The following is a 24,841-nucleotide window of genomic DNA, read 5'->3' on the forward strand; positions in this document are numbered from 1 at the left end:
AAAAATTTTGAGATTACATGCCATACTCCACGACGCTTCCGGTTTTGTTTATGAATATAGTGAAAAGGGTCCAGGCTATTCTTACGTATTACCCTGTTCAGTGACAAATGAGTACCTTGGTCATGTGACTGGAATTGCTTTTTGTTTATACGTAAAATCTTTCAAAAATAGTTTATTCAATTTGCTGGAATGTTGAAATCCGGAGTGGTTGTTCTTGATTTTGAAGGCTTTCGAAGTAAAAAATCTGGATTTATAATAAAGGAACTTGCGGTATCTACCGAAAATTACAACGATATAATTTCGTTTTTACCTCCAAAATCATTTAACATACTTTGTTCGAGTGAGCAAAGATCTTTCCTGTGGGTATCTAAATTCCTTCATGGTCTCTCGTGGGAGACAGGAGAGTACCCTTATCATTATTTGCAACAGATTTTTCAAAGTATAGTTCTTCGATTTCCCTTTTCTGATTTTTACGCAAAAGGATTAGAAAAAACGGAAACTTTACGACAGCTGTTACAGAGGAACGTTATCAACTTGGAAAATTTGTTCTGCCCAAAAATTGAACACTTGAAGTTGTATCGGGAGACACCGGTTTGTAAATTACATGCATTGAGTTGCCCAAAACGACAGAGGACCAAGCATTGTGCCAATAAGAAGGCAAAACTCTTTTACCAGTGGCTGACGAATGAATCGTCGGTTAGAGAAACCAGCTCCGTCTCTACTACAAGTGAATTTGTCTCCAAATTTGACAGTTTACAGTTGCATAACGCCTGAAAATCAGTTAACGGTTACTCTTATCAAGGAAGAAAAAATTGACACAAGAGGCCAAACAGTTTTGAGAAAACAGCAGATTGTGTGTGCTGGTGCTGAAATAGAAGCTTTCAAGAAGTATCTTCATCTACTGGAGTACTTTCAATTGTACCATGTCTTTACAAGAGAAAATGAAAAGGTTGAAACTAACCCCTTTACCTACGCCCAAGCGTGCAGTACCAGTTCTGATGTCTCTGGACGATGAGACTCTTCCCGATGACATCAAGCAGCTGATTAAAGAGAACAATGTAGAGTCAATTGTTTTTAGAGATAAACAAGATTCGATGAATGCAAACTATACAATCACTTACAAACAAGGAGACGAAGACTCTGGATATGTTTCTTATGAATTTTTTATAGTTAAATAATTATGTAAAAATTCCTGGAAAGCAATTCATTTTTTTGAACAATTTTATTTCACAATGAGTCAAACCGAAGATCAATTAGATTCGGGTGGAGGCATAACTGACTTGGTTTTTGACGCCGAGCACCAAGAAAGACAATCTTGGAGGTTTTGCAATTCGAGATTGCCTCGATCAGAGGTTGTATACTTTACACAAATCATTATAATAATTTTTCTTATAACTGTATCTCTCACCAAGTTGGTTTTTTTCAGTCTTGACTGTGAAGATTCCACATTTTGGTTTTCACTTCTTTCTTGTACAGTTGGATACGCTCTTCCAAATCCAAAGTTATGAATAAAGTTATTTCTACCAATGACCGGTTGTTCATGGCTGTTTGCGGGCCGTCTTGCTGCGGAAAAACTGAGCTCATTTTCAAAATGTTATTAGTTGGCACATTTTTCCCAGAGTTTCAAACAATTTATTATTTTTATCAGCATGATCAGCCAAAATTCTAATCGTTAGAGAAGAAACTGAACATACATTTTAAAAAATTCTCCAATTTTGAGCTCATTTCAGAGTTAGAGAACTGCCTTCTTGTGTTCGATGATTCATGTGAAGAAATTTTTAATGACAAAGAATTTTCCAAATTAGCAACCGCGGGGCGACATAGAAACATCAGTGTAATTTATGTTAAACACAATTTGTTCCAGCAAAGCAGATGGTCCAGAACAATTGATCTAAACACAACACATATCATATTGTTCAAATCACCCCGTGACACACAACAGATTAGTTTTATTGGTCGACAGTTGAATAATGCACAATTTTTAAAAGAAAGCTATGAGCTCGCAACCAAAGAACCGTTTGGTCATTTATTGGTTGATTTGGATCCAAAAACATCAGACGTCTTGCGCTACTGTTCAAATATTGTTCCTCCAGGACCATCAATTTTTTATCTGCCATCAGCTAAAGCCGTTATCACAAATTTGAGCGATGAGAGAGAAAGAAGTTTGTATGCTGGGGCGGCTGCTAGACATATCGGATACAAAACTAAAAGAGAAGATCGAGAGAGCTCCAAATAAATTCATTAAATTCCTTTGCGAATGTTTGCTCAACATTGTCAATGGTAATGTTCCAATAAGAAAAAGTGTTGTAGAAGGTTATGAAAAATCATTCAGAAAGCTATTGTCTAGACAAACAAGTTTGAAAGAAAAGAGGCAGATTTTTGCTAGAGAAACAGCTTTGGTCAAAATTGTTGGTTTCGCTTGTTATCGATATTTGACAAAATCATAATGCGCACCGAAGAATTCATTTTAATTCCAAAACGAATGTTTGCTTCACATCAACCGGTAAAAAAAGAAGTTTTGGACAATCCCCTTTATAAACAGAAAGCTGCACAGCTGTCTCTTTTGCAAAGAAACCAGTCCAACTCAATGGAAAAACTAGAGAAAGCATTTGAACCAGTTGAGACTGCAAACAAACTGATGATTGAAACAGCAGAAGAGGAGAAAACAAAACCCATGAACGAAGACAGCGAGATTGAACCGGTAGTGAAAAAACAAAGAAAAAGCGACGATTTCACCTCTATAATGATAGAGCTAGAAGTTATGAATAAAAACCAAATCAAAAGATCAAAAATCATACTTGACTTGATTAACCAATCTGAAACAGTCACCATAGAGTCGAACGACGTTCTTCACGTTAATAAAGAAACACTGGGCATCAAAGCTTCAACATTTCTGTACAATCTACAGCAACCAACTAAAAAAATTGACATTGAAAAATACTCAAAAATTTTATTTGCTCTTAATATCTCACCTCATCTTGTTGCAAATACACATGCCAAGCAAATCTTGGAAGCCTGGTCTGAAAGTGAACAAGAATTTTTCCCAAGTAGAGAACAACCCAGTCAACAAGAGTTCTCCTCTACTGGAGAACGACTCAGTGGCTCAAAACCAACCCGAAAAAAATATAAAGAAGAAACGGACCAAACGCCAGACAAAGAAGAGACCAGTCAGAAGATGTGGTCTTTCTTTTCCTGAAGTAAAAAAATTGGATCAGTTGTATTTAAAAGGACCAGCTTCGTATGGAAGCATAAAACGACTACAGACTCAAAGCAAGCTCCCTATAGGCAAAGTCCTGTCCTATTTGGAGACAAAGCCGTCTTTCACAAAGTACCGTTCAATTCGATTAAAATTTCCTAGGCTTAAAGTTTTTGTAAAAGACATTAACGAAATTTGGTCTCTAGATTTGGCACACGTTGATAAATTAGCAAAGTATAACCGCAAAATCAAGTATCTCCTAGTAGCGGTTGATTGTTTGTCAAGATATTTACGAGTGGAACCTTTAAAAACAAAGTACGCAACAGAAGCAGCTGAAGCATTCAAAAAGATGATCAAAAACAAACAGCCCGAAAAAGTATGGGTTGACGATGGCACAGAATTTCTGGGAGAATTCAAACAATTGTGCAACAAACGCGGAATTCAGTTATATAGTACTTTCAGTGAAAAAAAGTCAGCTTTTGCAGAGAGGAACATTAGATCTCTCAAAAAGATAATTCATCGGTATCTCGAAGAAAAGTGGACCTATAGCTACATTGACCAATTAGACCAATTTGTGAAAACAATCAATTCAAGAGTCAATCGAGTAACTAAAATTGCTCCCAACAAAGTTACAAAAAAAGATGTGCCACGACTAGTTTCATTGACAGTCCAAACAAGCTCAAATCAGAAGCCCAAGTTTTACATTGGAGACTTTGTGAGAATAGTTAAAAAAGATAAAGCATTCAGGAAAAGTTACAAGCAATCGTTCACAGACGAAGTCTTTGAAATAACAGGAATACCGACATTAAGCCCACCAACATACTCCTTAGTCGACACAGACAAAGAACCAATTCAAGGAAAATTTTATCAACCAGAATTACAACTTGTCAGGCTCCCTCTCGTTGAAAATGTCCAACAACCGGTTTGAAGACGAGTTTACAGTTCACGTTGTTTCATCCGCTTCAATGGAAATATTTGATTCAAACACACTTGCATCATTTCGAAATTTTTTTAATGACGAAATTCAACTTGCAGGTGATTGGAGAGTGGCGTTAAGTGAAATCATATTCCCAACAAAAATAGAAAACATAGTAAACGGAGATCTAATTGTGTACAACTTAAAAGACTATGAAGATTCCCAAAAGATGTCTTCGGGAGCTAATGTTATTTCTAGACCTTATAGTGGACAACAATTTAGTTTTATGCCAGGAACCTTTGATACAGTGGCACAACTTCCTGCTACAATTAAGCGAACAATTGGACTGCCCAATTTTTCTTTCAGAGAGTTGAAGAGCTCTGGAAAATATGAAATTTTATTTGGCAAATATGAGGGAATTACATTTCCCAGCGAGGAAATTCCGAGCATTATTGGATTTAAGGGTATTCCTGACGGTAATGGAATACATATTGGGTACAAAATGATTCCCAATGCGAACAAGTTTATGAAAAGTGATGATACGAAAGCTTATTATGGGGAGTTCCCAGCTGATCTTTGTGCTGGAAAGCATCTAATTTTCATCTACACTAACATAATTGAATATCAATACGTTGGTGACACTAAGGCTCCTCTTTTGCGAGTCATTGATTCAAAACAACATCTGAAAAACGGTAGTGTTTGTGAGCTTGAGCCAACTCATCGGATAGTTTTTACAAATTTAGACTATAAGAAGCTCCTAACCAACACAATCCAATCGATTTCAATTGAACTGAGAACGGAAACAGGACAATTAGTTCCCTTTTCGGGAACTGGAAAAGTTATTCTAACACTACAATTCAAAAAATTTTCCTCCTAAAATGGATTCTTATTATGCGAATCAAGCAACGTCTTTGCCTCACTTCTCTGGACATTATCGTCAAAGAGGAAGTGGTTTTGGAGCCCTAGCTGCAGGCATTGGACGTGTTGCGCTGCCTTTAGCACGTCGTTTCATTTTGCCTACAGCGAAGCGTATCGGGAAAGAGCTTTTGAAACAAAGTGTTCCAGAGATTTTGGATGTAGTCGGAAGCAAAAAATCTCCCAAACAGGCGTTTAAAAATACAATCGCAAAAACTGTTAAAAAACAGACTGGGGGATCTCGACGAAATACTTCACGTCGGAGGAAGTCAAGTCGAGTCAAGCCACAGAAAGCGATCAACAAACGCAAAAAAACCATTTCAACGCACAGAGCTCCAAAAAGAAGTCGGTCAGATTTTTTTGCCAGAGTGAACGATGATCGCTAATTTGTTACCATCAGAAGCAACTCACAGTTCTTTGGATTTATTCGAAAAACCTTCTCTTTTAGTAACTTTCGATGGTAGTTTTTGTCAAAAGTTGGGCCCAGTCTACAGTCCAAATGGACCCATGTTAGAATTTGAAGTCGCCGGTGACCGAAATAATTTTATTGACTTACAGAAAATTTTCTTGGAAGTAAAATGTAAAATTGTCCAGTCATCAGAAGCTGATTTGAGATATGACGCAGGAGCAGCAACAGATGTTACGAAGACAGATGCTCCCTATTTTGCAATAATGTGTTACATTCACTCTTCTCTGACTGTACAGTGTCTGCTAATGGACTAAAAATTTCAAACGCTAACGGAAACTATGCTCATAAAAGTTTTATTGAAACAGAATTTTCACATAACAAAGATGCAAAAAACACCTGGTTGGCATGTCAGGGTTACTCCTACGAAGAAAATCCAGGAGCGCTGTCAACTGCGGAAGTGAACAGAAGGAAAGCCTTAGTGAGGCAATCAGCTGAGTGCACATTCTACGGTAAAGTTGCAGTCGACTTTTTCACCTGTGACAGACATTTGCTAAGTGGTGTGACACTTCGCATTGCATTTAGACGGTCAATAGATGATTTTGTTATAATGTCTGACGATGCTGCCAAGCACTCCAAAGTAAAAATTGTCGAAGCTAATTTGTATGTGCGCAAGATGACATTGAACGATGATGTTGTATCGGCTATTGAAAAAACTTTATTAACAAGTCCAGCTTCGTATCCCTACCTGGAGACTCTAACAAAAACGTTTCTGGCGTCAACGGGTCTCCACAGTTGGAAACAAGAAGATATTTTTGCCAGAGAACCGATTCGTAGACTAGCAATTTGTCTGAACACTAACGAAGCGTTTCTTGGTAACAACAGACAAAATCCATTTAATTTCCGCAAATTCAACCTTGAGCAGATTTATATTTATCGAAACGGTTTACCTGTGGCAGACAGTCGATATCAACAAGTGATGACAAACGTCTTTACTTTAACACAATATCCGATTTAGCTTACATCGACAATGGTCATGGAATAAGTTTGACAGATTACCCAAATCATTTCATAATGGTTTTTGATTTGACCAGCACCCAACAAGCATCCCACGATTTTATTCATCCTGAGCTCACAAATTCGTCAATTTCTATTGAGTTGAAATTTTCTGCGGCCTTACCGAACAATAAAGAAATATTCATTATTGGCGAAAAAGCTAGCACAATATTTGTTGATAGTGCAAGAAGAGTATCAAAGAATCACATTCTGACAAATTAATAATGGATGAAGATGATATTAATGCTTTAATCCAAGGTTGCAAAACTCTTAAATATAAATTCCATGGTGTGTTTGCGGCCAACAACTTCCCGGAAAAAATGAACAGAAACAGCTTCCTTATTGTTAATGCAGCGACTGCTGAAAATATTGGCAGCCACTGGTTACTATTATGCAGAAAAAACAATCAACTTTTGTTTGCCGATCCCCTTGGTCAGCCCATTTCATCGTACAAACACCTATATCAAAGAATCGTTTCCGTTGGCAGCAATCACAACATCTATCAACTCTTGGAGAATCAACCAATTCAAAGAGCAAACTCTAAACTTTGTGGACTTTTTTGTATTTATATTGCTCATTTTGTTTTCAATGCTCAAAAACTTGTAAATATTAGCGATAATGAATTGATTCGTTTCGCTTTTCATATGATGTTCTAATCTTACTAACTTGAGAAATTTATTTTTTTTTCAAAACTTTACTTTTTCTTCATACACAAAGCGAACACTCAATAAATCAGAGTCAATATTCAATTTTCCATATCCACTCATAAAAATATCCATAATTTGACAAAAAGCGCCAGAATGAGGACCATACAAAATTGTTTCAACTCTTCGTAAAGTTTCACTATTAACAAAATCAGTTTGAACTTGTTTCGATGGAGGCCGGGCATTGTAGATAGTTTTTTGAGCAACTACTGGCATCTTGGCACTCGGTTTGAGATTGACATTTGTTTGTTTTGCAGAGCTGCTTTTCGATAAATTGTTGTGGTTAGCAAAAGCTGGCAGTCGTTTGCGCACTGACTGTGAATCGGTTTTTTCTCCCGAACCGTTGAATTCGATTGCCAATTTGAGTTTTGTAAAAACGTCTCCATTAGTCTCCAAGTTTGGTGCAGTCCAAAACAAGAACTTGAAAGCTGTATAAACACAAGGCACAGGAAAGCTCTGATATCGTTTCACTGTTTCGTTTTCAAAAGTAGTTGTATCAATCAGAACGTGATAATGACTGTTTACTAAATTGCAAAATTCGGAATCAAAATGTGCATACACTGCATAAAAATTTCCAATAGAAAAGCTAGGTTTTTCTTCAAGAATGAGAAATTTGAACTGTTTCTGAAATTGTTTAAATCAATTTGGAGAACGCTCAAACATCGCCTCAACCATCGTTGTTGGCAACTTCTTTTTGAATTTTTGGTTTCTTCGCTAGTGGTGGTTTTGTTATTGACAGCTGGTCAGCCACTGAGTTCTGTATTTTGTTAGCTGAGCTGACCAAATTTTCAAACTCTCCAAGAGTTAGAGAAATTCTCTGTTCAAACTCGTAATCGTCTGTTGCTTTTTTGAACAATTTCAGAAATACATATGTCCCTGTCCTTTCATAGGTTTTCAGCGTTGCTCTGATTAAGCGCTTATCAGTTTTGGAAATATCGAAATAACAATCTCCAAACTCTGTGTCTTTAGTGGACGTGAAAGGCATAGTGTGCAACTTGTTTTATTATTTTCAAGTGTTATAATGTGTAAAACTCCAACTCAATGGGGCGGCAAGTTGGGTTTAAACAAGTGTCGTCAAACTGCCTAATTAAATCCAAATGATTTGTGAATACAGGCTCAAGTACGCCTATGGCGTACTTGAGTCTGTCTGTTGTTCACATATTGCATAAATAATTTCAGCTGTGACCTTAGATAAGACAAAAAACATATGTGAACCTAGGTTTGTACTTGGACCAGCAGTGCACTGTACACTTTTTATTGGAATTATATGCGTACCATATGTTTTGAGAACACAAATGTGAGCCACCCTGGTTGGGCATTTGAACAAGCAGTGCAGTGTACACTGTTTATTGATATTATATGCGGACCATATGTTTTGGTTCTATAGAGAAAACAGATGTGACCCTAGGTGTGTATTTGGACCAGCAGTGCAGTGTACACTGTTTATTGGAATTATATGCGGACCATATGTTTATAACTTGGAACAGATGTGACCCTGGGTGTGTGATATAATTAGAAGCACAAGTGAACCTACAGCAGTAAGGAAATTCTGATAAGAATAAACATGCACCAGCGTACAATGAAATGCTAATAATAAAATACGCTCTGGATAAGAACTGAGTTAGTACACACTATAAAGTGTATCGACCCATGTATAATAACAAAATTTAGAGCATATATCAGAGCACATACACTACCAAAATTAAAACCATATTTGACCCCAGATATAATTTGTTGAATTACACGTTGTGCAATATTACTTTAAAAATAGTTATTCATTTTCTTTAAACCTTGCGTTCAGTGCACTTTGCTTTCTTTCAACAGTTCGTTACCAGACAAACACCTACCAACAGTCTTCTATCAAATTGGTTTTAGTTTCTTTCTCAAAATTTGTACAAAAATTATGTCCGTTCAAATACTTGCTGAATCTGTAATTTCCTTGGAGCGGACATTGGTTTATCAGACAGTTTTCGAAAACTTTGTTGTGCTTATTCAACAGAAGAGACAAGGCGATGTTTGGCAAACTTACCAGCACTGCTTGATACCCAAGCTTTTCATTAACGCAATTGCTTCTTTACCAGAGAAGACAGAACCAGCAGATTGCAGTGTTATTACATCAGGAGGACATTTACCTCCAAAAACTTTGCCAACATTTCAACATCTTGGCATGGAGTCATTACCTGACGACGTTAAACGAATTTTGTTTCGTTACGATTGCGACTGTGTGCCTCTGTTTGAAAACCAGCTAGGGGCTTATCAGGCTTGCGAAAACTTAGCTGACATGTGGGGCATAAAGTCATCACCTTGCTCCCCAGAAAATCAATCCCAATTGGATTCAACCAGCTTGTCAGTAACACCAGCAGTTGATCCGAGTCCCAGTTTGACACCGACATCTAGTCCATCTCTCTTTGCGGGAATTCACAAGAACAATTCTACGGCTCTGTTCAGTGACAACCAGTTTGATACAACGTTACTGTCAGCTACACAATTTCAAACACCAGAACCAGCACGTGTTTTTGGTGTCACAGACACGCCAAAGATTTGCAATGCACCAAAGAAACGGCTACCTGAGAATACTTTAATGGACTTATTTGATTAACTTGAAAACTAAACTTAATGGATCACCACAAAACTCTTTTATATAGTGAGATGCTAACTTGATTTTGTTTCAAGAATGTGTGATTTCAACTTTTTAAAAGCTGAATTTAACTTTTTAAATCTGTTTTATAGCTTTAAATCTGCTGAGTCAAAGAAATTAAAACATTGCTACTGATCAAGTTCGAACATGTTCAGAAAACATTTTCATTATGACGTAAACATTTGTTTCCTAACAAACACTCAATTATTACAACTACTATGACGTGGTGAGATTTTTCAATATTATATCCAGAAATACTTTTCCCAATCTGCAAAATTTTTGTTATTATTTTATATATTAAACATTAAGTTTAGAGATATAGCCATATGTGAGAGTATGCGGTATTGACGCTAATGACATGTTAACTCTATGCCACAGCTGTAGCATGGATTGAATTCCAAATTCAATTCATAAGTCGAAGAACTGTTCAAAAAATAAAAAATAATCAAAGAAAATATTTCGAAAAAATGCATTTCAAACGTCAAATTTTGACACTTAATTCAGTAGATGCCCTCTTCAGCTTACACTAGAATCAACTCTCATTTGTTACTTGGGGATCAATTGAAAAAAAAAGAGCTTGTTAGTTTAAAAAAAAAACGAAAAAAACTCAAAAAAAAAATTTTTAACACATGACCTCTGACTTTTGACCCCAAAAAAGAGGGTTCCAAAAAATACTTGGGATGAAACTGATTGTTCAGTAAGACTCAGCATACTCTAAAGTACAAAACATCTCATCACACTCGTCAAATTTTACTCATCCGTTATGGAGATAATTGGCCTCTAATTAGCGACTAATTAAGGGTTAATTAACCTAATTACTAATTACTGAAAAAAAAATTCAAATTTTTGCAACGGTTTTGTACTCACTGCTTGATGCCCGACATTATTGCTCATAAGCATCATCATCAAAAAACGGCTCCTTCACCGATTTTCGAAACATCTGGCAATTAATGTCACATTAACATCTGGCATTAATTAGCATATGAAGTACCCTAAGGAAAGATGTTAGATTGGTTTTCTTTAAATTTTTGGACTTATTGGGCCCTCAGTGTAAATTTATCTCATAACAGCTGCCATCAAAAAAGGCCTCAGAAAAAAGACACATGTTTATGTCATGTAATTGTCATGTAATTGTTAATTAATGACTTGATTGACAGAAAAACAAACTTTTTTTCTGTTTATTTTTGAGCAATTTTTTTATATGGGTCCTATGTTTTTCGGCACGGGGAGCATTTTTGCTCATCACACTTAAGAACGTAGGACAACTCTAACCATCTGTAATTGAAAATGCATAAAATAGCGCTTTTTATTACAATTTTGAATATTAGCATGTTTTTCCAGGTTCTCAAAAAAAGTTTTTTGACACAAACGATGATCAGCAATACTCGGTAGGGTTCCCTGTGGTGGTATATTTTGGCATACGATTGCAATGGAGAGTTGAAAACACATCTTTTTTCTCTCAAAAGTAACAAAATTTCGAAATAAAGGTATGCGCCAAAACCGACCAATCAGAAAACAGCATTTCAAAACTTCGAATTTGGCGCCTATGCAGTACTGTAGTCTCTAATACTGTAAACCGAGAAGCCATTTCTTGTTCATTCGTTTCTACTGTTCGTACTCGAGTTTAACAATTCGTTCTTACTAAAGTTAGACAATTCAAAAATGGGTTCCCAGTGTCGTTATTGTGATTCTATTCTGAGTACAAAAGGAAATCGCTCCAGGCATGAGCATAAATTCCATCCTGATGAGATTGGTTTACCCGTATATCAATGCTCATTATGTGAGTTTACTTGTCGGAAGATTTCGTTGCTCGAAGAACACATGAAAACTGCACACCAACGATTCACCAATTGCTGTCAAAGCTGCCTACTCGGATTCAACGATTGCCATCTTTACGTACAGCATATGACTTCCGTTCATCACTTACCCGTCCTAGGTGAACAATTTCAGCCTCGAGACACTCCGTTGGAAAGTGCATTCCATGGAGTACTGAGATCGTTCGAGTCAACAGCGGCCGAAGAGTCCAATGATCTCGAAAACTTTATGCGGATACAAAAACCCAAAATAGACACTCTAATAAGTGAGCAGTTGACCCAGGGTCCTCAAAAAGTTCAACTGTGTGCAAAATTGCGGCTTGTCAAAGTTATGTATGATGAGCCAGATATGCCAGAAGATGACCGTATTGAAATATACACAAACTCTCTGATGACTCCTGTCTATGCAAACGGACTGTCGGATGAAGCGTATTGGCAAATGGTGGAGAAGATGATGAGCGTATTGACAACATTCAACTCTTTGGGGAGTGGTTGGACACTCGAAAAAGTTCTCAAAGTTGACGTCAAATTCGCACGTTTCAGACCAATTCTTGGTTCATCATACATCGCGTTGCCGTCAAAAATTGCCAACTGCAGAGGATTGCTCAACGTTAGGAACCACGAAGATCGAGATTGCTTCAGGTATTGTTTTGTGGCCGCTTATCACATGTATCATCAGATAAGTTTAGATAGAATTGATCGTAACTATCAAACCGACAAAACTTCACCAACTACATACAATCAACCAGGACTGCATCAACCTCTGGGCGATTTTACTATGCCCACGGGCTTTGCAGACATTCCTCAATTTGAAACACTCAACAACGTTCAGGTAAACGTGTTTGGATACGATAACGGCCAGTTTTTCCCTCTAAAAATTTCGTCATACAGCTCAGATTTTGTAATGGATTTACTTTTGCTGTACGACTGTGACCGTCATCACTACGTCCTGATTACAAACCTGGTGAAGGTTGTTTGCTACGTGCGAGGACTTGATTACAGATTCTCCTACAAAATTTGTCGAAACTGTTTTTTGATTTGTCGAGAAGGACTTGAAAGTTACAACCTACATCTCAATAACTGTTGCAAAAATGCACCTGCTGTTATTCATATGCCTTCAAGTGAGAACAACTCAAACAAATTCACGAACTTGGCTGCTACATGGTTTGTCCCTCTTGTTATCTATTTTGACTTCGAGTCTTTCTTACGACCCGTGTCTTCTTGCAAGGGACCAAGTGATAAAGCCTTTACACAGGTCAAGGAGATACATGAACCGTGTGGCTTTGCGCTAACAGTGATAGATCACCACTCATCAAAGCCAATCTTTCATCATGTAGACAGTTCTCCTGCTTGCATGACAAATTTTGTCAAAATGCTTCACAAACTAGCCAGAGATATTCATCAGCAGAAAAGGAAGCACCCTTTCTTCAAAGGCGATAGACGAAACTTAAGAAAGTCTAACGCTACGCACTGTTGGATTTGTGAAAAATCGTTTTCAGAAACGGAAGATCCAGAGAACACAATTGACCTGGACCATTGCCACTACAGTGGTAAATTCTTGGGATGGGCACATGAGAAATGCAATCGCTTGAGACGAAATATCAATTTCACCCCTGTTGTGGGTCATAATATTCAAAATTATGACTTACATCACATTTGCTTGGCACTGAATAACTGCGAGCCAACCACAACCATCAGCGTCATACCAGCCACCGACGAAAAATACATATCAATGACATTTGGTGTGCTTATTGACACTTTCGTAACGGAAAAGAGAAAAACAGTGAAAGTTTACGAATATCTTCGATTCATAGACTCCTTCAAGATGATGAACAGTTCTTTAGAGAAACTTGTTGAAATTTTACCCGATGACCGTTTCGAAATAATGGGGGCAATGTTTTCTACATTATCTGATGCTAACCTTCAGCTACTTAAACAGAAAGGCTACTACCCTTACTCTTATGTGACTAGTCGGTCCAAGTTCAGTGACACCAGTCTCCCGCCACTGAGCAAGTGGGGTAACACTCTGGACGGAGGGGCAGTGAAGGTAACGGAGACTAATTTACAACATGCACGCAGGATGTGGGAAATTCTGGAATGTGGAACACTGCAGGATTATCATGACTCATACTTGAAGCTCGACTGTGCACTACTCGCATGTGTTTGCGAATTCCATCGACAGTTGAGTTTCGATACGTATAAACTGGACTGTATGCACTTCTTCACCCTACCCAATATGGCTAAGGAAGCATCACTTAGAATCTGCAAAGCCAATGTCAAGTTACTGACTGAGCGCGAACACTTGGACATGATTGAACCCGCAATTCGCGGTGGAGTCACATCTGTCTTTGAAAGTCGGCGCTTCACTGCAAATAACTCCTATATTCCCAACCATGATAGCACGGAGGAATCCTGTTTTGGATTCTGTGTCGACGCTAATAACCTTTATGGTGGCGTAATGCAATTAGAGAAACTACCGCTCGCCGAATTTGCGTTCAACACAGATATTCAACTTCAAGAGATTTTGGACACCGCCGATGACACTAGCATTGGATACTTTGAAGAGGTCGATATCTCTTATCCGCCGAGCCTTCATGATGAGCATCGCGATTTTCCGTTGGCACCCACAAAAGACATGGTTGAAGATGAGTGGTTGAGCGATTACCAGATCGAATTAAAAGAACAACACAATCTCCCATCTTCCAAAGTAAAGAAACTCCTGCAAACGTTCTTTGATAAAGAGAGATACGTGGTCCACTACAAACTGCTGAAACTTTATGTCCAACTCGGCTTGGTAATCAGGAAAGTTCACAGAGTGCTTCAATTTCGACAAGAAAACTGGCTGTCGCCATACATTACACTAAATAGTGAAAAGCGGCAAGTTGCGTCAAACAAGTTTGAAGAGAACTTTTATAAACTGATGAATAATGCAGTTTATGGTAAAAACTTCGAATCGAAAAGACGCAGAAATAAAATAACAATCTCACGAGATGCCGAGCATGCGCTGAAGATAATATCCAGATTTGAGTTTGATCGCTATATGATCTTTGGGGAGAATTTAGCAGCCTTGACCACACGACCAAAGTCCATTTATTGGAACACTCCCACTATTGTGGGAGCGACTATATTAGATCTTGCAAAATTCCACATGTACTCATTCCATTACAATGTCATGCGCCCCAACTTTAATTGTCGCCTTCTTTACAGCGATACAGATAGTCTCCTTTATGCGATAAAAAGCGACGATTTTTATACAGAGTTATCGCAGAAGCCTCAGTCAGTATTAAGTCATTTTGATTTCTCAAATTACCCAACCAATCACTTTCTTTACGATACCACTAACAAAAGAGTCGTCCTCAAATACAAGGACGAATTCGCCGGCGACTATATTACTGACTTTATCTGTTTGAAGCCGAAGCTGTACTCCATCCTGTCAAAAAGTAAGTTTATTCTCTCATAAAACAAAATTGTTAGTTGTTGTATAAAAATTCGTATTGGGTTAATAGGCATCTGGAAGGTGTTAAATCGTATTATATTTACATAGGGGGTTAGTAATTATAATAGCACCTAATTTTTCTCATTTCTTTCTTTCTTTTAGGTTGTCGAAAACTTTCAGCAAAAGGGGTGACGAGGGCCGCACAACAACATCTTCGCCACGTCGACTTCCTAAACACTCTCAGCACTGGAAACCACCTGCGCTCAGAGAACACCAGGATTGTGTCCGACCACCACAGGCTGCAGACAGTTACTACAAACAAAATTTGTCTGTCAGCTTTTGACAACAAGCGCTATATACTACCCGATGGCACAAAAACCCTCCCGTTTGGCCATTATGAAATTGTCGATTATGCTATCGATGAAATTGATTGGAATAACGACGATGTGGAATGGGATTATGACGATTTTAGCGACTTACTTTTGAGCTCTAGCCCAGATTGGGATAACAGTTTTGTTGTACCACATTCCTCTCCAGATACCACCCAAAGCTCCAACACATGGCAACCACCAGACCCCGGTTTTGTCGCTGCTCAGAATATAAATGATTCGGATATCGAAAGTAGCGATATCGTTGATTTCGATGCCAGTTTTGAAGAAAACTCTACGCCCGATAATCCGTTCATTAATTTTGAGGCAGAAGAAGCAAGTGAAAGCGAGTCAGAGGGCCCAGTGTGCAAAACTGCAAGGCGATATTAGTGTGCATAATTAAATTTAATTGCCCAGAGAGAGACACGCAAAACTGAACCAGTATTGATTTTGCATGCAGTGTGATATTTGGTTTTAATTTAATTTGTTTGAGTGTTTTGAAATCAAAAGCAAGCGGCGAGACAGAAGGCAAAGTTAAAGGGAAACAAAAGCGGCAAGACTCAAAAGGGAATGATTGAATAGGAGAGGGATATAAACAGCGGCGGAAAGATTTTATCCCGCCTATCCTATTCCCACTTAACCGCCACTACCTATTATCCTATGGTTAAGAGTCGAATGATAACCCCCCCTTTCTTTACGTAGGTATTATATACTACTGAGGTATATCAAATTTCACACAGCGCTGATTAGTTTTCACAGTTTACAAAAAGAGCTATCGACGAAAAACGAGTATCTTTTTATTGATCAAGGAAGAAATGAAACCAAGGAACAGGCCACGGAAAAACACATATTAAACAAAACTTTATTTTCTGGGCCATCATGCAATCAGAAATTCATCGACTCTTTGCATCATTTTTAAATATTCTGGATTTGGTTTTAAATTCTCAAATGGTTTAATAGTTTTTAACTGGTCGTCGGCATGTCGGTCCATTTTTACTATTGGGTATTATCTTTGATTATCTCGGATTCTTCAGAGGTTTTTCAATCAGTTTTGCTCTTTTAACTCCTTTTTAAAAGCTGACGATTCCAGCATTGATTCATAAGTGTTGAAAATTGTGCTCATGGCAGAAATGTAGCGCAATCGATGAATCAGTTTTTGTAATTCAAAGCAGATTCACATCTTTGTGCTATGGTCAAAGGAGTGAGTGGAGTCAGTCAGAGTCTCAACAGAGAACTAAGAGTTTTTGTAGAGATCATAAGCGGCGCCTCGAAGGTCCAAAATCATCCAAATAAAATTACCTGAAAGAAAATGTTGTGTTATTCGTGATACGAAAGTTTTCAAGAATATTTTGGTAGCATTGTTCCCCATTGTGCTAATGGTTATTAGAAATGACTAAACAAAGAGATATTTGTTTGTCTTATTGAATAGCATATTGTGGTTACCTGGTACACTAAATACTACTTCATCTCATTATTTCAATGTCAATTTTTTATTCTTTTGAAGTTTTGAATTATAGCTAAATAATTGTTCCGTAACCGTGAACAAATTCATTTTTTCTCTATTTATTGTCTGCCCAAGTTGAATGAGGTCCCAGACGGCAGCAATAATGTCCAGATCAAAATGAACGCACGAGGGGGCCGTCGTGCGTTCATAGTCTGGAAACAACGAAAAATGCACGAAAGTCTGAACATGAATGTACGAAAGTCTGGTGAACGCACCAAAGTCTGAACATGAACGCACGAAAGACTGGACATGAGCGTGTTTAAAGGTTGAGAGAGAACAACCTAAAGTAAATTGTACATGAGTTAAGCTTGACATAGCTTGACAAGAAGTTCTACTTGTTCATCGCGTACTTGGCTAGAGACATGAAGCCTTGAAGAACAAGAAAGAACGTGAGAACGGGTTATAAGAGATGCCCAAGTTAAGGAGCTTAAGAGCAGCTGGTGCAAATGGGCAGCAAACTAAGCTTGCAAGTAAAAGATGCTTGGCACTTTCAGAATGGGATGGTTCGGACAGACCTGCTTCCGTCTGGCACCTCAGCCTGGGATATTTGCAGATTCAACTTGGTCAGTTCGTAGGAGGATATGTAGCAATGATAGCCAAAGTCATCCTGGACATTTTTGTTGGTTTGAAAAATAAAAATTGATTACTTTAGAGTCAATTTAGATCTTATCAATAATCGCCTCCCCTTTAGTAACTATAGTAGAAAATTTCCTCCACTTCTATACTATACTAAGATTTTTGCGTGAGCGTGCTGGTCAGATAAGCTCTTATTTGTCAATAATTTGCTCGCTTAAAATCTATTCAAGATTTGCCCCCACTTTTGTATTAGGGGAGGGGATTGTTGAAAGATGCGTTAAATTTTTAAGCGTTAAATGTTTTCCTTTATTCACCTTAAGCTATCATAAGAAATTTATAATGTATTGAAAAGTTTTTTTTCAGTGCCCACTTTGGTTAAGTTTTAAAGTTAAATTGTTCTAATTTCATGTTTTTTAGTTACTTTTCGAAATGGATTTGAAAATCTCGCTTGTTTATATGTTTATTTTGTCATATTGCTCTATATTTTACCTCTCAGTTAACAACGGATACAATCAAAAACGCACCAAAGGCTACAATTCACTATCAGATAAACAAAATCACCAATATCACGAGACAGAGGAATCAAAAATTTCCAGGAAAACGAGATGTATGTCATCTAACTGGTCATTCAGAAACACAACCCACAAAAAAGCACCCATAACTTTCATGCCACCCGGGGACCAGCTTTTAATGCCCCAATCGTATAAAATTGAAATATGCGACACCACAAAAGCTAACTTACGTGTCCTTTTCTTTCTTAGCCGAATCAGCCAATCAGAACAGCGAAATGCTATTAGAAATACGTATGGTGCTTTCGATAAATATCTCAATGACAGTTCCCTAGACGGTAACTGGTCGCTATTTTTTCTGGTCGGGAAACCATCTGGTCAGGTTGAAAGAAGTAATATGGAGAAAGAAGCCGAACAGTTTGGAGATGTAATTGTGGCGAACGTCAGTGAAGGTTACTACAGGACAACATACAAGCTATTAGTTGCAATAAAAGTAGTTTCGTGCTTTTGTCCAAATGCTGAGTATGTAATTAAAGCGGATGATGATACCTATCTTGTAATGAAGAAATTTGACAAAATGATTACATTTCATCAACAAATGGTCGATAAAGGCACGGTTGATAGTGCTAGTCACCACATATCAAATTCTGTTATAAGCGAAGGACATCGAAATTTCTACACGGGAGCCGTTTGTGGGGACAAATATCAACCGCTGAAGAAAGGTCCGCAATTAGTGAAGAAGACAGAGTTTTCGGACGAATTTTACCCGTTTTTCTGTTTCGGACCATTCAATATTTTTACAATGCAATCTGTTCATAAGTTGGCTATTGACTGTCCACATCATTGCATAGGTCGAAAAGCGGAAGATTATGAAGAAAACAAAAGCAAGACATGTTTTCACAAATTTGAAGATGTGTTCATTGGTTCATGTGTCGCAATCACTCAGCATGATGAAACGGTTTTGTCATATATCGATGAGAAACTGGGAGTTTATCTTGGCACTACGCGTGAAATGGGAAAAATACTACCTCCCGAGAATCATTTAGCCGTACATTGGAACAAAAAACCCGAACAGATGAGAAAAACTCACGAATTTTACCTCCGCAGAAACCTTTTGTACTAATTGATAACAATTGCAGAATCAGGACATCTCTAGTGGCATTTAATTCGTAACAAAATGGCAATACTGTGAAATGAAAACTTTGCTTAGAATATTTGGATTATATTTATTCAAGAACAATGCTTGACAATTCACAGAATATTGAAAGAGCTTAAGATATGACTTTTGTGTGAAATTTCCGCTTTGTCAGTATTTATCATATTAATTTGAAATAAAAACAAACACTCTGATACCAGAATTTTAATAAAATTTATGTATATTTCTAAATACCCCGCCAGCTCAATTGTTCATTAGAGGAAAAAACTAAATTGAGAGATTATATGAGAGATTTTTCAAAATTGAACTTGCATTTTATTTGATTAAAAGACCCGGACATGAAAACCCTACTATAGTCTCTACGTAGCACAAAAAGCTCCTTTAACGCCGAAGACATGTTCCCATCAACTATTCAAACTGGAAGCGCAAAATGCTACAAAACTGTAAATGATTATACCATTTGTTCGAAATCGTCAACATATTTTTCGTATTTTTTGTCATTGAATTTAAATATATATCTTTTTTTTGTAACAATATATCTGTTTATACACTAGACACCAGAAATCTAGACCAAATAATTCAAATTTTCTGGATAATTTTTTGGAGGAGCCAAAATTTTGATTCGCACATTTTTTGTTCTCTGATATTCATGCCCTAGTTCAGAAAACGTCGCATGTAAACGTAAGAAAATTGTCGGTACGTTCGCTTCTCGACAAAAACGACGAAAGCCCTTACGTTTTTTTTTCTTTTCGATTTTTAAACGCAAGAGAATCGTTGATATGGTCGGTTTGAAACTACTAGAAATCATGACAACTAGATGACGGATGTATTTGACTCCTTATCATATCAAGATTCAGTGAGTGTGATTTGATGAACTGAAAGTTCAGGAAGTCTTATAAGTTCTTAAATTGAAAAAAAAATGTATTTGTTCAACTAGTCTCATAAATGAACTAAAGAAGAAAGTCATTTTTTGATGAGTTTGTTTCCAGCAGTTACGTTAGTAGGAACGTTTGATTAGAAATATATCTTAAAATTTGACTATATTATATACAAAAAACTAAAATATTTGTTCAGAAGAAACCAAGTATTATTTTACGTATAAAATTGAAGAACACACTAAGAGCTAAGAGACAGAACACACGGACAATTTTTTGCGTTCGAAACCGAACATACCGACCATATCTGAGGTGAACTTGCGTACAGCAGGTCTCTAAAACACAGAATAACTAATACGTATTAAGAAAGAACTTAAAATCAAGAACCTACTGAATGCTTTCAGAAGTTATCAAAATGATAAAAATGATCAGACCTCTATTTGTTGGCTTAAAATATACAATGGGCACATTGTTGCTGCTGGGGTTTTCTAAAGGTGAAATATTTAATTATCAAAACAATCTCGAAAATGCTTTTCTCATCCTATTAGAGAAATCTCGCTCAAAAATTTTATTCCATTTTTATCTGTGCAAACCTTGAATTGATTTTATTTGTAAAAAGTCCTTAATCTAACCACCTTGCTTATAGATATAATATTCCCGTGCGATCTTAAGTCTCTAAAGTCTCTGTATCTAATGGCAGCCCTCGCACCAATGACAAGGAAAGTTTGACACCGCCCCGTTCAATTCAGTGGTTTCAATTTTGTCCGGTTATTACGATTTCGCCTTAACTTTTGTGAACTGTATTATGGGCTACGCAGCAGATTAGGGTCGCATTTCCTGATTCTGAACGCACGAAAGACTGGACATTTAGCGTGTTTAAAGGTTGAGAGAGAACAACCTAAAGTAAATTGTACATGAGTTAAGCTTGACATAGCTTGACAAGAAGTTCTACTTGTTCATCGCGTACTTGGCTAGAGACATGAAGCCTTGAAGAACAAGAAAGAACGTGAGAACGGGTTATAAGAGATGCCCAAGTTAAGGAGCTTAAGAGCAGCTGGTGCAAATGGGCAGCAAACTAAGCTTGCAAGTAAAAGATGCTTGGCACTTTCAGAATGGGATGGTTCGGACAGACCTGCTTCCGTCTGGCACCTCAGCCTGGGATATTTGCAGATTCAACTTGGTCAGTTCGTAGGAGGATATGTAGCAATGATAGCCAAAGTCATCCTGGACATTTTTGTTGGTTTGAAAAATAAAAATTGATTACTTTAGAGTCAATTTAGATCTTATCAATAATCGCCTCCCCTTTAGTAACTATAGTAGAAAATTTCCTCCACTTCTATACTATACTAAGATTTTTGCGTGAGCGTGCTGGTCAGATAAGCTCTTATTTGTCAATAATTTGCTCGCTTAAAATCTATTCAAGATTTGCCCCCACTTTTGTATTAGGGGAGGGGATTGTTGAAAGATGCGTTAAATTTTTAAGCGTTAAATGTTTTCCTTTATTCACCTTAAGCTATCATAAGAAATTTATAATGTATTGAAAAGTTTTTTTTCAGTGCCCACTTTGGTTAAGTTTTAAAGTTAAATTGTTCTAATTTCATGTTTTTTAGTTACTTTTCGAAATGGATTTGAAAATCTCGCTTGTTTATATGTTTGTTTTGTCATATTGCTCTATATTTTACCTCTCAGTTAACAACGGATACAATCAAAAACGCACCAAAGGCTACAATTCACTATCAGATAAACAAAATCACCAATATCACGAGACAGAGGAATCAAAAATTTCCAGGAAAACGAGATGTATGTCATCTAACTGGTCATTCAGAAACACAACCCACAAAAAAGCACCCATAACTTTCATGCCACCCGGGGACCAGCTTTTAATGCCCCAATCGTATAAAATTGAAATATGCGACACCACAAAAGCTAACTTACGTGTCCTTTTCTTTCTTAGCCGAATCAGCCAATCAGAACAGCGAAATGCTATTAGAAATACGTATGGTGCTTTCGATAAATATCTCAATGACAGTTCCCTAGACGGTAACTGGTCGCTATTTTTTCTGGTCGGGAAACCATCTGGTCAGGTTGAAAGAAGTAATATGGAGAAAGAAGCCGAACAGTTTGGAGATGTAATTGTGGCGAACGTCAGTGAAGGTTACTACAGGACAACATACAAGCTATTAGTTGCAATAAAAGTAGTTTCGTGCTTTTGTCCAAATGCTGAGTATGTAATTAAAGCGGATGATGATACCTATCTTGTAATGAAGAAATTTGACAAAATGATTACATTTCATCAACAAATGGTCGATAAAGGCACGGTTGATAGTGCTAGTCACCACATATCAAATTCTGTTATAAGCGAAGGACATCGAAATTTCTACACGGGAGCCGTTTGTGGGGACAAATATCAACCGCTGAAGAAAGGTCCGCAATTAGTGAAGAAGACAGAGTTTTCGGACGAATTTTACCCGTTTTTCTGTTTCGGACCATTCAATATTTTTACAATGCAATCTGTTCATAAGTTGGCTATTGACTGTCCACATCATTGCATAGGTCGAAAAGCGGAAGATTATGAAGAAAACAAAAGCAAGACATGTTTTCACAAATTTGAAGATGTGTTCATTGGTTCATGTGTCGCAATCACTCAGCATGATGAAACGGTTTTGTCATATATCGATGAGAAACTGGGAGTTTATCTTGGCACTACGCGTGAAATGGGAAAAATACTACCTCCCGAGAATCATTTAGCCGTACATTGGAACAAAAAACCCGAACAGATGAGAAAAACTCACGAATTTTACCTCCGCAGAAACCTTTTGTACTAATTGATAACAATTGCAGAATCAGGACATCTCTAGTGGCATTTAATTCGTAACAAAATGGCAATACTGTGAAATGAAAACTTTGCTTAGAATATTTGGATTATATTTATTCAAGAACAATGCTTGACAATTCACAGAATATTGAAAGAGCTTAAGATATGACTTTTGTGTGAAATTTCCGCTTTGTCAGTATTTATCATATTAATTTGAAATAAAAACAAACACTCTGATACCAGAATTTTAATAAAATTTATGTATATTTCTAAATACCCCGCCAGCTCAATTGTTCATTAGAGGAAAAAACTAAATTGAGAGATTATATGAGAGATTTTTCAAAATTGAACTTGCATTTTATTTGATTAAAAGACCCGGACATGAAAACCCTACTATAGTCTCTACGTAGCACAAAAAGCTCCTTTAACGCCGAAGACATGTTCCCATCAACTATTCAAACTGGAAGCGCAAAATGCTACAAAACTGTAAATGATTATACCATTTGTTCGAAATCGTCAACATATTTTTCGTATTTTTTGTCATTGAATTTAAATATATATCTTTTTTTTTGTAACAATATATCTGTTTATACACTAGACACCAGAAATCTAGACCAAATAATTCAAATTTTCTGGATAATTTTTTGGAGGAGCCAAAATTTTGATTCGCACATTTTTTGTTCTCTGATATTCATGCCCTAGTTCAGAAAACGTCGCATGTAAACGTAAGAAAATTGTCGGTACGTTCGCTTCTCGACAAAAACGACGAAAGCCCTTACGTTTTTTTTTCTTTTCGATTTTTAAACGCAAGAGAATCGTTGATATGGTCGGTTTGAAACTACTAGAAATCATGACAACTAGATGACGGATGTATTTGACTCCTTATCATATCAAGATTCAGTGAGTGTGATTTGATGAACTGAAAGTTCAGGAAGTCTTATAAGTTCTTAAATTGAAAAAAAAATGTATTTGTTCAACTAGTCTCATAAATGAACTAAAGAAGAAAGTCATTTTTTGATGAGTTTGTTTCCAGCAGTTACGTTAGTAGGAACGTTTGATTAGAAATATATCTTAAAATTTGACTATATTATATACAAAAAACTAAAATATTTGTTCAGAAGAAACCAAGTATTATTTTACGTATAAAATTGAAGAACACACTAAGAGCTAAGAGACAGAACACACGGACAATTTTTTGCGTTCGAAACCGAACATACCGACCATATCTGAGGTGAACTTGCGTACAGCAGGTCTCTAAAACACAGAATAACTAATACGTATTAAGAAAGAACTTAAAATCAAGAACCTACTGAATGCTTTCAGAAGTTATCAAAATGATAAAAATGATCAGACCTCTATTTGTTGGCTTAAAATATACAATGGGCACATTGTTGCTGCTGGGGTTTTCTAAAGGTGAAATATTTAATTATCAAAACAATCTCGAAAATGCTTTTCTCATCCTATTAGAGAAATCTCGCTCAAAAATTTTATTCCATTTTTATCTGTGCAAACCTTGAATTGATTTTATTTGTAAAAAGTCCTTAATCTAACCACCTTGCTTATAGATATAATATTCCCGTGCGATCTTAAGTCTCTAAAGTCTCTGTATCTAATGGCAGCCCTCGCACCAATGACAAGGAAAGTTTGACACCGCCCCGTTCAATTCAGTGGTTTCAATTTTGTCCGGTTATTACGATTTCGCCTTAACTTTTGTGAACTGTATTATGGGCTACGCAGCAGATTAGGGTCGCATTTCCTGATTCTGAATTAGTCCCAATAAACAAAAACTTTTAGCATTGCTGTTTAACAAATTGCTTCGCACAGAATAACAGATAGTAATGTCTAAACTTTGATTGGATGTAAAGTTAAGCCATTTCTATTTAAACTTAGTTAAATCTTATTGGTGGAAAAATGCATGATTTATTATTGAATGAATAGCTTACCATTAGAAGGATTG

At 36.9% G+C, this 24,841-nt stretch overlaps 1 protein-coding gene across 1 annotated transcript; it reads left to right on the top strand.

The window, feature by feature from the left end:
- Positions 1–18,135: 18,135 nt before the first annotated feature.
- Positions 18,136–19,191, top strand: LOC142340984 (beta-1,3-galactosyltransferase 5-like). The gene has a single exon (XM_075391787.1). It carries the CDS (start codon positions 18,139–18,141, stop codon positions 19,159–19,161), a length of 1,023 nt encoding a protein of 340 aa, XP_075247902.1. The 5' UTR covers positions 18,136–18,138; the 3' UTR covers positions 19,162–19,191.
- Positions 19,192–24,841: the final 5,650 nt, after the last annotated feature.

Source organism: Convolutriloba macropyga, chromosome 6 (assembly GCF_964194025.1).
Source record: "Convolutriloba macropyga chromosome 6, txConMacr16.3, whole genome shotgun sequence".
Lineage (NCBI taxonomy): Eukaryota > Metazoa > Xenacoelomorpha > Acoela > Convolutidae > Convolutriloba > Convolutriloba macropyga.